The sequence below is a fragment of the Gadus chalcogrammus genome, chromosome 3 (assembly GCF_026213295.1).
Source record: "Gadus chalcogrammus isolate NIFS_2021 chromosome 3, NIFS_Gcha_1.0, whole genome shotgun sequence".
Lineage (NCBI taxonomy): Eukaryota > Metazoa > Chordata > Actinopteri > Gadiformes > Gadidae > Gadus > Gadus chalcogrammus.
Genome location: NC_079414.1, coordinates 25,405,370 through 25,417,409, shown reverse-complemented (window position 1 = coordinate 25,417,409; position 12,040 = coordinate 25,405,370). Strand labels below are relative to the sequence as shown.

Below are 12,040 nucleotides of genomic sequence, written 5' to 3'. Positions count from 1 at the left end.
CTTCAAGCACTTTAACCAACATTCATGGTATTTGGATTTGACTGCTGCAACTAAGTTTGTACTCAACTGCTCAGTCACTGTTTTATTTTGGCTTGGCTTCTACTAAGTCACCTCATTGTGTCCAGACTGGCTCCTCGGGTCCGTTTGTAGATCAAAGGTCCATTATAAACAGAATAAAAGGTCTGACTGCCGGGGTCCTGCACTAGGAACGCGGTGTGGAATACGTGTTTAAACCACATTATGCTAAACACTTTGGACATCAGGTCAAACAATCGGTAGCAAAGCGACGAGATGAAGAAAGTCGGAGGACAGTGACACAGTAATAAATAAATAAATAAACCACGCACACACACACACACACACACACACACACACACACACACACACACACACACACACACACACACACACCACACACACACACACACACACACACACACACACACACACACACACACACACACACACACACACACACACACCTCTGGGTCAACACGCAGAGCAAACATGTCGCTCACCGCATGGACTCAGATCACAGTTTAAACCAAGGGTTCCCAACCTTCCAGCATATTCATAAACTAATTTGGAGGACCGATAGTCAGTTTTAATGCCTTCATTTTAAGATGCATCATACTGTTTACTAAGATGGTTTATTTTTCCTATTCACAACAATTAAAGCAACAGCAATGAATTGCTGTCTTCAACAATCCAATAATATAAGATTAATACGGTTTAAAAGAGAAACACAAGAAAAGTCACCTGAAACCTAAATAAACACAAAAGTAGTGCAAACACTAATTATTATTATTTATTTTTTTTGCTTTTCTAGAAATATTTCAAGGCCTAGTTCTAACGAGTCTAACGGACTCCGGTCCGCGGACCGCGGGTTGGGAACCCCTGGTTTAAGCGACATAGAGTGTACTGGGGACTGGGGAGATTAACATCCCAGTAGCCTAAGCCTTACCAGGTTAGGGATCGATAAATTATCGACATTTTATATATTACAGGCAGAACAGACGGAGCTGGTGACGGGGTGAACTATGGTGTGTAGTGATGCGTGAACTTACCCTCGCCGCCTCCCCTCACCCTCGCCTTTTACTTTGAAAATCCCTTTTACTCTGGAGTCTCAGCGCTGCAAACTTTTAATCTCCGAGGTCGTTGAGGTTCAACCCTTGAGCTGTCAGGAGCTAGCCTAGCCACAGGGAATCGAACCGACCACACCAGAGTGATCTCGGAGTATAAAGACCGCGACATCGCCTCCTAGGGAGTTCCCTGGAAGGACCTTAAAACAACGAGGAGGAAGGTTGTGGTTGAAACGGTATCACTAACCCCCTCAGCATTTAAAGTATGCTTTGAGGCGGGGGAGGAGGAGGTCCTTTGGTGATGGACGATCGATCCAGGTCACCGCAGTCAGTGATCAGTGACACGCTCATCCCGGTGAGCGACAGTCGTGACGTCACCACGCACAAGTCATTACAAGGTCTTTATTATAGTAGGCTACCCTGGGCCCCACGTCTCTAGCGCGTCGTAGACGTTTCTTTGTAATATGGTTTCCTCCTATATTTCCATCATTGATTCCCGTTGTCCTCGGTGGACATGTATGGAAAATGATGGACACGTTAATCTTAATTATTTTGACCAATTAACTTATCATATCCAATCCTTCATATAATTTGATTCTACGTAGGCCTGCCCTTGAGATTGTCATTGGTATGAAAGATTAAACGAACGAGATGACGTTATATCTCACATTTAATTTCACAATGGTATTGTTTATTAAAACTTCCCAAATCATATACAAAAATATAGGCCATAGGCCTATAGACCTCAATCAAAATAAGTTAAGATGACTGCCTTAGTAATGAAATTCAAATTCATCCTTGACATTTAATTGGTCTATTCGATTACTTCAAATATATAAAAGTATATTATTCAACACAAATATATGTGACGTCCAAACTATTAGACATATTGCACAATGTGATATTAACGAAAAACAAATATATAATAAATAATAATATAATAATAAACATATACTGTATTTGGATATATACATTGTATTTATATGATAAATATAGATATAAATTACCTTCAATTTCTTATTTCTTAGGATATGAATCGAAATGTAACACTTTTTGACCTAATGACACCAACGTCTACTTTTGAAATTAAACTGCATTATATAATATTCAATCTATCACAAAAATATGTGTTAATGTGTTAACATGTTGAAGAAGATATGTGGTAAAACCATAACAAGATGCCCTCCCATCAACACAACAGGGACAGCATGAGGAAAGTAGGATAATGCAAAATAAGAATCACCATTCAACTTCATTTCCTTAGCCTCATAGCATAATTCCTAAGTCCGATTCTAAGGTTAATCTTGTATTTAGTGTAAAAAAATGCCCAAGTCAATGACTTAGGCAGATAGAGAATATGGAATGTAAAAAGCGCTCTGATTGGCTTAGGATACAGCCAATGAGGCACAGGGAATCAGCAGCATAGGAGAGTAGAGTTTCTCTATAGGTCCATGGTAGATTTCGGTTCGATATCACAATGTGACCTTAATATGACTTCGGCAATTATGCTATGAGGCAGACGATAACTAAAGAAGCATATCTCCGTTTTTCCACCAAGCTGGACCCATCATGGAAAGAGGACTGGTCGGGGGGGATAACTTCACCTCCCTGCTCTCACGACTCGGCTGACACCAACGTCAAACTCTCAGCCACTGCAAAACACAAGAGAAGGATAGGTGGGATAATCAATTATACCAATGAAGGGCCAATGTTAGATACCTTGAACCTTTGACATTGAGTGGATCTTTCTAAGACATGTGTAATCATTTTTCTGCTCTATTTACTTCACATTGAAATCTCTGTCCCTAAACTATTTCGACTCCTACAAGTGACTTGTTATTTATGTAACTTTGGAAGTCTTTACAACTGTGTTATAACCAATGCGCATGTCATAGATATTGGTGGTACAATCACTTGGATTTGTCTCTGAATGTGAATATATCAGGTTGTATACGAAGGTGCCCAAAAAGGCTTCCTTTCATTACAGAAAACCATCTGTGCAACATATGCGTGTCCATCTTACGTTGTCCGTCCACAGCAGACACTCCCTCAGTAGCTTCTGCTAAATCCATGGATTCCCCACTGTCACCATCGACCACTTGCTGCACTTCTACTTCAAGCCCACCAGGTGGCGCCACTCCCTCTCCGGCGTTATCAGAAGCGTGACAGGATACGCAATGTCCAGCATCCTTCACTGGGGCCTCCGATGTCAACAGTGGCTCAACAGCTTGAATAATCTCCACATCGGATCCGGAGTCTGCTTCTGCCGGGTGGCCCGTCGCCTCCCCGATCAGCGCTGACTCCTCTTCCAACGCGCCCGTCTCGTCGGGCCCCGCCTCCCTAGGGGCCTCCTCTTCGGAAACTGCTGAAGCTTCGGTTGCTCGGTCAGCGTTCCCGGCCAGAGTACCGTCCTCTCCCTGAGAGGACGCTACGACGTCCAGGGCCTCCTCAGCCTCGTCCGTTTCTTCTGGCTGAGCCTCCTTCCCCACTGAAGCCTCCTCCTCCAAAGGCACTTCAGATTCCGACACGGCCGACTCCTCCACCGTTGGCCCTGTAACCTCCTCGGGTCTCACCTCCTCCGAATAGAGAGTATTTGCATCTCCCGAGACATCAGTTGCGTCGGCAGGCATCTCAACGTTAGGAGCATCTTCAGAATCTATTTTGTCCTGGTCTACGAGGACTTTCGATGCCTGTAGGACCAGATTGTTTTCTTGCACGGGCCGGAGAACATCCACGGCGCTTTTCTCAGCCACAGTAGCGGCCGCGATCCCAGCTGTAGAGCCAGCCCAAGCCCTCACAGCAGTGATAAGACCTGGAAGAAAGCCTGGGGAGTAGAAAGGCAGGAATGCCCCTCTGAAATTGACTGGCATGATTTAAAGTACTGCAATTTAAACCTACACAACCTCAGACAAAGCCTGTCTGACCTAAATTGGCTGTTTATGCAACAGGAATTCATGTGGTTTAGGGTCTAATATATATGAAAAAAAGTCAATTGTTGCTTAATGTACATGCATAACATGGTGGCATCTGTATTCATTTACTGAGCCATTATGCGTACGTATAAATGAGGTACAACAAAGCTCCAAAATACAGAAGTATAATGCATACATTTTAGAATTCCCATGCCTTTGTTTGCAAAAATCTTAATCAAATCCCAGATTGACGATTTCAGAGGTATTGATGAAAACCTCAAACTTGGATTTGAAAGGGAAGGCATTTGTTGATCAGAAGGAGATTAAACCAATTTGAAACTAAGACCACAATTATTTGCAATTCTTTATTGAATAACTTCTTTCCTCATCATCCACTTGGCATTTCAAAGTTCCAAGTTCAAAAAAGCAATGAAGATTGAGAATGAGGGGTGATGATGCTGGATGATTAATGAAATCAACAGTCATATTCAAATTGGAGTGAATCATTCTAGAAAAGGAGATTGCTATTCAAACAGAATAACTGACAGCTGTTGAACTAATTGCAAGTTAAACATGACTCAGGAATACACATTTATGAACAATGAAATATCATCTGAAACGAAGTTTTACACCCTCCCATCAGTGAACCAGTTCAGATAACACTAGGAACTGGCATTTGGGTTGGCTTAAGACTCCTATTGCAAAGGACCAAAACTCACAACTCCCAACAACGACAAAGACAGCAGGGGGGTAGTAGGCCTTCGTCCTTGGCCCATAGTAAGGCACAGACAGAAAATCAGTAAAGTACTTGAAACCATCTTTTTAAAAGATGTTCAAGAGTGAGGCATTTAAATGGCCCATTTACCAGACTGAATGCCAGCAGCAGGTATGCATTTCGGCGTGTGTGACTACAAGTTTCCCCTCGCCCTTTGGGACTCTCCCCTCCAGTCCACCTTGTCGGGAAGAGAGTTTAGGAAAACACAGCACAGCTAACTACAGCACTACTGGGGGTCGGCCAGCGCTTTAGGCTGCTGCTACAATGGTAGCGGCGGCGTCGGCCTCCGGGGCGACCTCAACGGGGCTAGGGGTGTCCTCTACTACCACTGTACCCTCACTCTCCACCGGGGCGGCTTCCGCTGGGGCAGCCACCTCCTCCACGACGACCTCGACCGAGTCAGCCACCTCTGTGGCGGCGGGGGCGGCCTCTTCCACCGCGGGCTCAGCGGACTCGACAACCAACTCCGCCAGCGCCACCTCTTCGACGACAGCGGCTGCTTCAGGAACGGCCTCCACGGCGACGACCTCCAGGGCGGGTTCGGCGGCGGTCTCCGATACAGCCTCGGCCGCCGGAGCCTCCGCTACCACCTCGACGGCCGCGGGCACCGCCTCTTCCACTGCTGCGGGTTCAGCCTCTACGGCTAGGGCCTCTACTGCGACGGCCTCTACAGCGACGGCCTCTACAGCGACGGCCTCGACTGTGACGGCCTCGACTGTGACGGCCTCGACTGTGACGGCCTCTACAGCTTCGACTGCGACGGCCTCTACTGCGGGTTCTGGAGCTGCTGGTGTGGGCTCAGCCTCTGGAGCTGCTAAGGAAGGAGAGGACAGGTGGTGAGATGAGGAACTAGGAATTTCGGAAAGTTACCCCTCAGATTTTCTATCAATTGAGCCATTGAAACCACGCTAGGTATAATCCAAATATCTGAGAAGAATTTTGTTAGTCACTAGCATCTACGATCGATATTTTTATGAAACCATTTTGTAAACTTGAGGCACTAGCCAAACTATTTAGCACATTAAATTAAAGACGCATTAATTTATGCCAGTAGCAAAGTTCCACCTAATAGATCTTTGCTTATGTGAATGTTGTACTGACAACGGCCAAGAACTTTAGCATCAGCAACAGGTCGCTAGCGTCTGGAAAATTTGCTTTTGTTGACTTGACATAAACCAACACGTTGCAGTCAGTCACCATGCATACTAATCGCCTGAGGGTGACAAGGATCAAACACTGAGGGTCAAATGATAATCCTCTCAACTACTAAGCCACGGATCATTACTGAGCGAGAGAATTAAACAGTTTAATCTGTCAACTCTCAGCTTAAGTGAAGCTAATTTGCGTTGAAGCCAAAAACAGCAGGTAAAATAATAAAGTATGAAAAATGATTGAACGTGAAGGCAGCAGGTGGAACTACAACCAGTCTCCATCATGTTCAACTGAAATATTCAATTTAAAGTGAGCCGCAAGCTTGAACTCGTAGAGTAAAAGTCAACCAAGTGGGATAGAAAAAAAAATGTTTGAGACTGAAATCACATTGCAGTATTCAACTAATTTTACATTTTTATAAAGTTTCTTAATTTGTCACAAAGTATACCTTGAGGGTCACCATCATAATGGCAAGTTCACTTCAACCCACGCAAATAACTCCAAAAGCTTGAATTTAAGTCAATAGGGGATTTCCGCTCTAATTTTGACCAGTTTAACCAGTCTCCCAGCTATTTTAGAGAGGGACGGGGCCCACAACTACTTAGCTGGTCGGGGCACAGAGCCAGGCTCCCTGCGGCCCCAGTCTGAGTCCATTGACAAACACACAGCTGATGCAGAGCAGATCGGACAGGCCAGACTAATCTATTCAAGGTGCCCAGTCTAGCAAGCCCGGTATGTGGGCGGTTTAACCTGCCAACGCGTGAGAGACGAGCACCTCATCGGTCTCAAACCATTTCAGGGGATTCTTTTCAGCCACAAGTTTTTCGAAATGTTGCAAACTCTTTAATGCAATTTCGTCACACGCATCTCTGATAAGAAGCTTTTGTGCTGCATCCCAATTGGGTTCCTACAGCACGTAGAGTCAACATGGAAGAGAGATAGCCCTTCCATGCTTATTTTTTTGTTCCTTTTCAATACAAAGTACGACTGGATATTATTGCGTCAAACGTTTGAGAGATTTGGTTCAGAACGAAACAAGAAGCTTACCTCACCAAAATATAATCAAGAGATTGATGACTGTTCACTCACCTTCTTTTGGGGCGGCAATTTCTGCCAGTCTGTCGTTGTACCTCTCACTGTCTCCGTTCACTGTCTTGTAGGCCTGTTCAGGGCACAGATACATACTATTATTTACATCTCGCATTGAAACACTACAATAGATATGATCAACAAGCAAGCAATGAAGCACATGCTGTTCAAAGGTCTGCCCGATGACTTAACCAGTTATTCTCAGACATGCTTGTGCAAAACTCAAAGTAATAATAATTACTAATAAACGCTTCACGTCAGTCGAGCCCTGCTCAGAGTGTCGTTTACTGGGAGCAGGACATGCTTGGGTTTAAGGGAACTAGAACCATTTTACAAAAGGTGACCCTCATCCAGGGTGAAACAGTCATACCAAACTATTATTATTTTGGAGTGACCCTTATGCCAACTTTATCTAATGTATAGACAACGCTAACAGCACATGTATACGTCAGATGGTGACCAACAGGAATCAAATTGAACCGAGCGTTCTATGAATGTTTAGGCCCCATTTGATAGACCTTAGATTCACTTTCAACGGCACTAGAGCATCAGAGAAAGGCGACAAGATTCAAAGATCCATGTTTGCACAACACATTAAGAGCACGTCACCAGCTAGACAGTACCTTGGGTTTGTGTGCATAATTCAAACGTATTATACATGAGCCGGAAAAAACGTTACATACCAAACTGACTCATTTAGGAACACTACTCTCAACTAGGTGATGGTGTTTTAGCGGAACTGAAGTGATGCTTACATAGACCATTGCCGCCGTGAGGCCGCCTCCACACATGACAAAGTACGCCATGTTGGACGAGCCGGGGATGCCGAAGGCCATGTGTCGCACGGGAACCGCTGCGAGGAGGGACAAGATCAAGAATTAGATGTTTAACGTCATAAACACAATGCAAGCATTAGCATTCCTGACACAATCGGTTCTGTCATGGATGAACAGTTGATTCAAATGGATTCTTCCAAGATAGCGATTTCAGACACGTTTTCGTGTTTGGGAATTCAAAGCAAAAATATGTGATGCTAGATTTATGGGCCATCGGAAACCCGTCCTTTACGTTTCAGTTCCCATGGTCAGACCTTGGTATACATAACAAAATGAGAGTCCGTCGCTTCGGAGACAACACAGCCCCCATCCCATAATCCTGTTACAGTGCCCTCTTGTTGGACACACAGGAGATGGAAAGCTTTGCGAGCAGCCAAGCACAACACAGAATTGTCCCCGATTATAGCCTCCCTCCACCCCATGTAAACACACGCAGAAACACAAACACGCACACTTCCTGATTTGAGCTATTTAGACGTACACGTCTCAAAACAAGAACTATCCATAATTAGTGGCAGCCGGGCTTGGCTTCCACAGGTTTAAATAAATTAACTACAGACACAGCATGCTGCACTCTGAGACCAAACACGAACCAGGTGGAGTTGAGAGGAAGGCGCTTCCACCGACTTATGCTGGCCCACATTGGTTCCGTGTGTTGTGCTACGAAAACAACACGCAGGTTGTGTGCCGAGTGATCAGATTTAAATCAGATTGCCAGTGGTGCATGGGGAGCAGGCCATAAATACAAACACGCCATTGTGTAATCTCTTGGAAGATCAAAACCCACGCGATTGTTTACCTAGACCGGTCAACACAGGCACACCAAAGCCGGCGGCCCACACCTGCAGTAATTGGCGTGTACAGCACATAAGTGGCAATGTGCAGACCATAATGTCTTAGGCTTCAACAGCAGCTCAAATAATTGTTGTATTGCCTCACATTGACAGGTCAGTCTAATATAGATACATGGTGTTTTTAAGCATGTCTGTAGAAGGTCACGTGTCCCCTATGAATGCTATCATGCAAAGCATGACAGAACACAATGTACAGGCCAGTAAAGCACCTGCTCTGTCCATCACCAGGAATGCAAAGAACTAGTGTCATGGACTCCAAAGGGAGCCACGTTAGAAGCCACTGCGTGCGTCGACTGTACTAAATCCTTTGACTCAGCAGTGTAGCCACGGCCATGGCCAAGTAGAGTATTTATAAAGAGTAATCATCTAATCCCTGAGACAAGGTTAAGGTAGAGCAAAACAAAAAAAAGAATTAGAAAGCTTTGTCAGCCAATCTAAACAAGAGGCTGCCAAAGGGGTTACCCCCACTTCCAATTATCAGCACTTTGCCTACAGGTCGACATGTGCAATACTACACACCAATTAAATTACCTTCAACCATTGGTGCACAAGAAAATGCTGTTTAAAAAAAAAAGTTTGTACGTGGAAGAGTTCTCTGGAGCACCGACTGGGGGGCAGGGCTGGAAGAGGCAGTTTGTCTGGCGTTATGCAAGGGCTGGACATACTGCGCACATACAGCTGAGCATGACCTATAGGGGCCGTGAAGTTTCGTCACATAGGACGCCATCTTGTGAGACAGCAGGGGGGCAGGAGCTTGCACACAGCAGCAGGGGGCACGGGGGGGCGACCTCTAGACAGCGTGCGGGCAGGTTAACGTGCAACGTGGAGTGACGTCCACTTCATATTCCCTGTAGGCTGCAAACTACACTTTTATGAATGCATTTTACTCAGCGCCAATAGTCAAGGCAAGGGCTACCGTTTCTTTGCATTAGCCCTAATGTTACTTTGCATAAGGCCTATATTGTATAGACAAAGAACTTGAGATTATTAGTCGCATTAGATAGAAAGGCCTCATTATTCAGTTACCCAAACCAAATTATTGAATTCATCCGAAGCACATTAGAAATGCGCAAATGATTAAACTGAACTCTGCAAGCGTTGGAAACATTTTGTGCAGAACTCGGTGTTCCCAAAGCGCTAGGACACACCTCCTTTGTGTTGGAACGGAGAACCACTTCTAAACATCTACATTCAGTTGTAAACAGTCACTTTAAAAGCGTAAAGCAATTACATTACAACAATTCCAAGTGGTCTACTTTAAAATATGTATCGTTCAAATTTAATCGAAATTTGCGAGAGTTAATGCCAAACGCATGGCTCAATTGCCGATTGCATATTCCACGCTGCTTAATTAACCAATCGCAATAAACAGCGGCAGCTTTACACAGTGCATTACTCACCATTTCTGAGTGACGGATTGGCTGCCCTTTGAGTCAGGGGTCCGAAGCGCTGCAATGCCCGCCTGCAGAACATGTTCGCTGGGTTCAGTGTGTGGAGTCGAGGAGAAGCGTGGTCACTGGCTGCAGGAGGTTTGCTGAGTGAGAGGTGAAGTGAATGGAACGCAATGTACGAAGCCTCCCTTTGTACCCCCCTCGGCCCCTACGTCATCTGCCCATCCCCTAAGGAGACATGACAACTAAAAGTTTATCAACGATGCAAAATCAAGAGGAAAACTTTTTGGAAAACAATGCATATGTGCAATACTTCGTGCATATATTTTTCGCATGTTTGTATTGTTTATGTTTTATTTTTGTTGGTATTTTCGGTCGGTATTTTGTCTAACTGTGCCCTCATTGGCTCCACACCCAATTGGCGCACCTGTGACTATAAATAGCCAATCAGAGAGCAGCATGCAACGCAGATCACAACATCAGACCCACGTTACTGTATTTTATGGAAATGCCACTCAATGTCTGTTAAATACAATTAATATTTCACTTTATACTAACTGCATGTTAGATAAATAGGTAATAGTTGAAGGAGAGATAAAGGTTGAGAATGACACAAATATGGATCCTATTTCTAAACTGTTAATTCCCTTTCGGCTGCATTTAATTTAATTTTAATGTTTAGAATTTCTTTAATTATTAATGATTGTTGATGGTAGACATTTCTTTACCTTCTAAACATCTTATTTGCTCATTTTACTATTTTAATGCTTTTTCATATTCTAATGTAAGCCAATCAGACAGACCTACAGACACACACCCTCATGTGATATCTGGCGCTCCCTATGTGTAGGAAGAAGGTACACCAGCTAATCAACTAATCTAGCACTCCTTGCTAGATTAGTTGTCCTGCCCCCCAAAACACAAACAAACACACACACACACACACACACACACACACTTATCGCCCCCCCCCCCCCCCCCAACATAATTACTTATTAAAATAAGAAAACCTAAAAGAGAAATAAATAACATTACTTCCCCTTTGTATCTTTTCATATACAAAATACAAATAAATTGTACTGTATCTTACATTTGGAAAGGATCGGAAATAAATCCTGATTAGTTAAAAGTGAGTGTCTACATGAATTAACAATGTATTTTACTTTCTGTGACAATAATTGCACAAATGAATAAGGAAACCCCCATGTTTGTAAATGCAAACCAATTGTTCTAAAAAGAAGACAAGCAGGAAGGAAGGAGGGAGGAAAACTTTACCAGTGAGCTGGTGAATGTGACGGCCCTCTGCTAACTTACTGCAGCCTCATACCACATCTGCACATACACACGTCTCGTATTGCACGGCATTGTGTGCCACATTGGGAAGTGTGACGTTGTCATGTGACCACCCTTAATCATCCGTCGGACAGACACACTCACAGAAAACACACGCGATACCCTTCTGCGTCTCCCGGGGCAACGATACACAAGCATGCATGACTTTGCAGAACTCCTCTCCGCTCAGACTGAACCGACGGGCCGCTCAGACTACGACGCCGGCTGACGTCTCCGCACTCGAGGAAATGTGGAGCATCTCACTTAATGAGCTTCAGCTGAGGCTCTGCCTCGGCAGCATTGTAACAATATAAACCTTTGTCTATTCTTTCCTGAATGTGGATGTAAGAAATCCACTGTAAAACCGTCACCTTTACTTGTATACAAACATATAGGATAGTTGGAGGTTGGTTCCCGACAAGCCATCAGTCTCGTACGAAGCTCTTTTTAAAAGCCACTGCAACAAGTGCTCTGTTGCGTTTGTTAGAATGTGTTTAGTGGCGTTTGTCTTGTATCGGGGTCATACAGAAAGCCATAGAACCTGGTTTTCAAGACTGGGGCCTTGGATTTATCACTTACGTCAGTCGTGCTAATGAGCGACATGATGGAGAAGAAAA

At 44.3% G+C, this 12,040-nt stretch overlaps 1 protein-coding gene across 1 annotated transcript; it reads right to left on the bottom strand.

The window, feature by feature from the left end:
- Positions 1-4,345: 4,345 nt before the first annotated feature.
- LOC130379880 (protein MGARP-like) lies at positions 4,346-10,274 on the bottom strand. The gene is made up of 4 exons (XM_056587008.1): positions 10,101-10,274; positions 7,766-7,863; positions 7,011-7,083; positions 4,346-5,583 (listed from the first exon to the last, which is right to left on the bottom strand). Exons 1-4 carry the CDS (start codon positions 10,171-10,173, stop codon positions 5,018-5,020), a joined length of 810 nt encoding a protein of 269 aa, XP_056442983.1. The 5' UTR covers positions 10,174-10,274; the 3' UTR covers positions 4,346-5,017.
- Between the last annotated feature and the right edge of the window lie 1,766 nt (positions 10,275-12,040).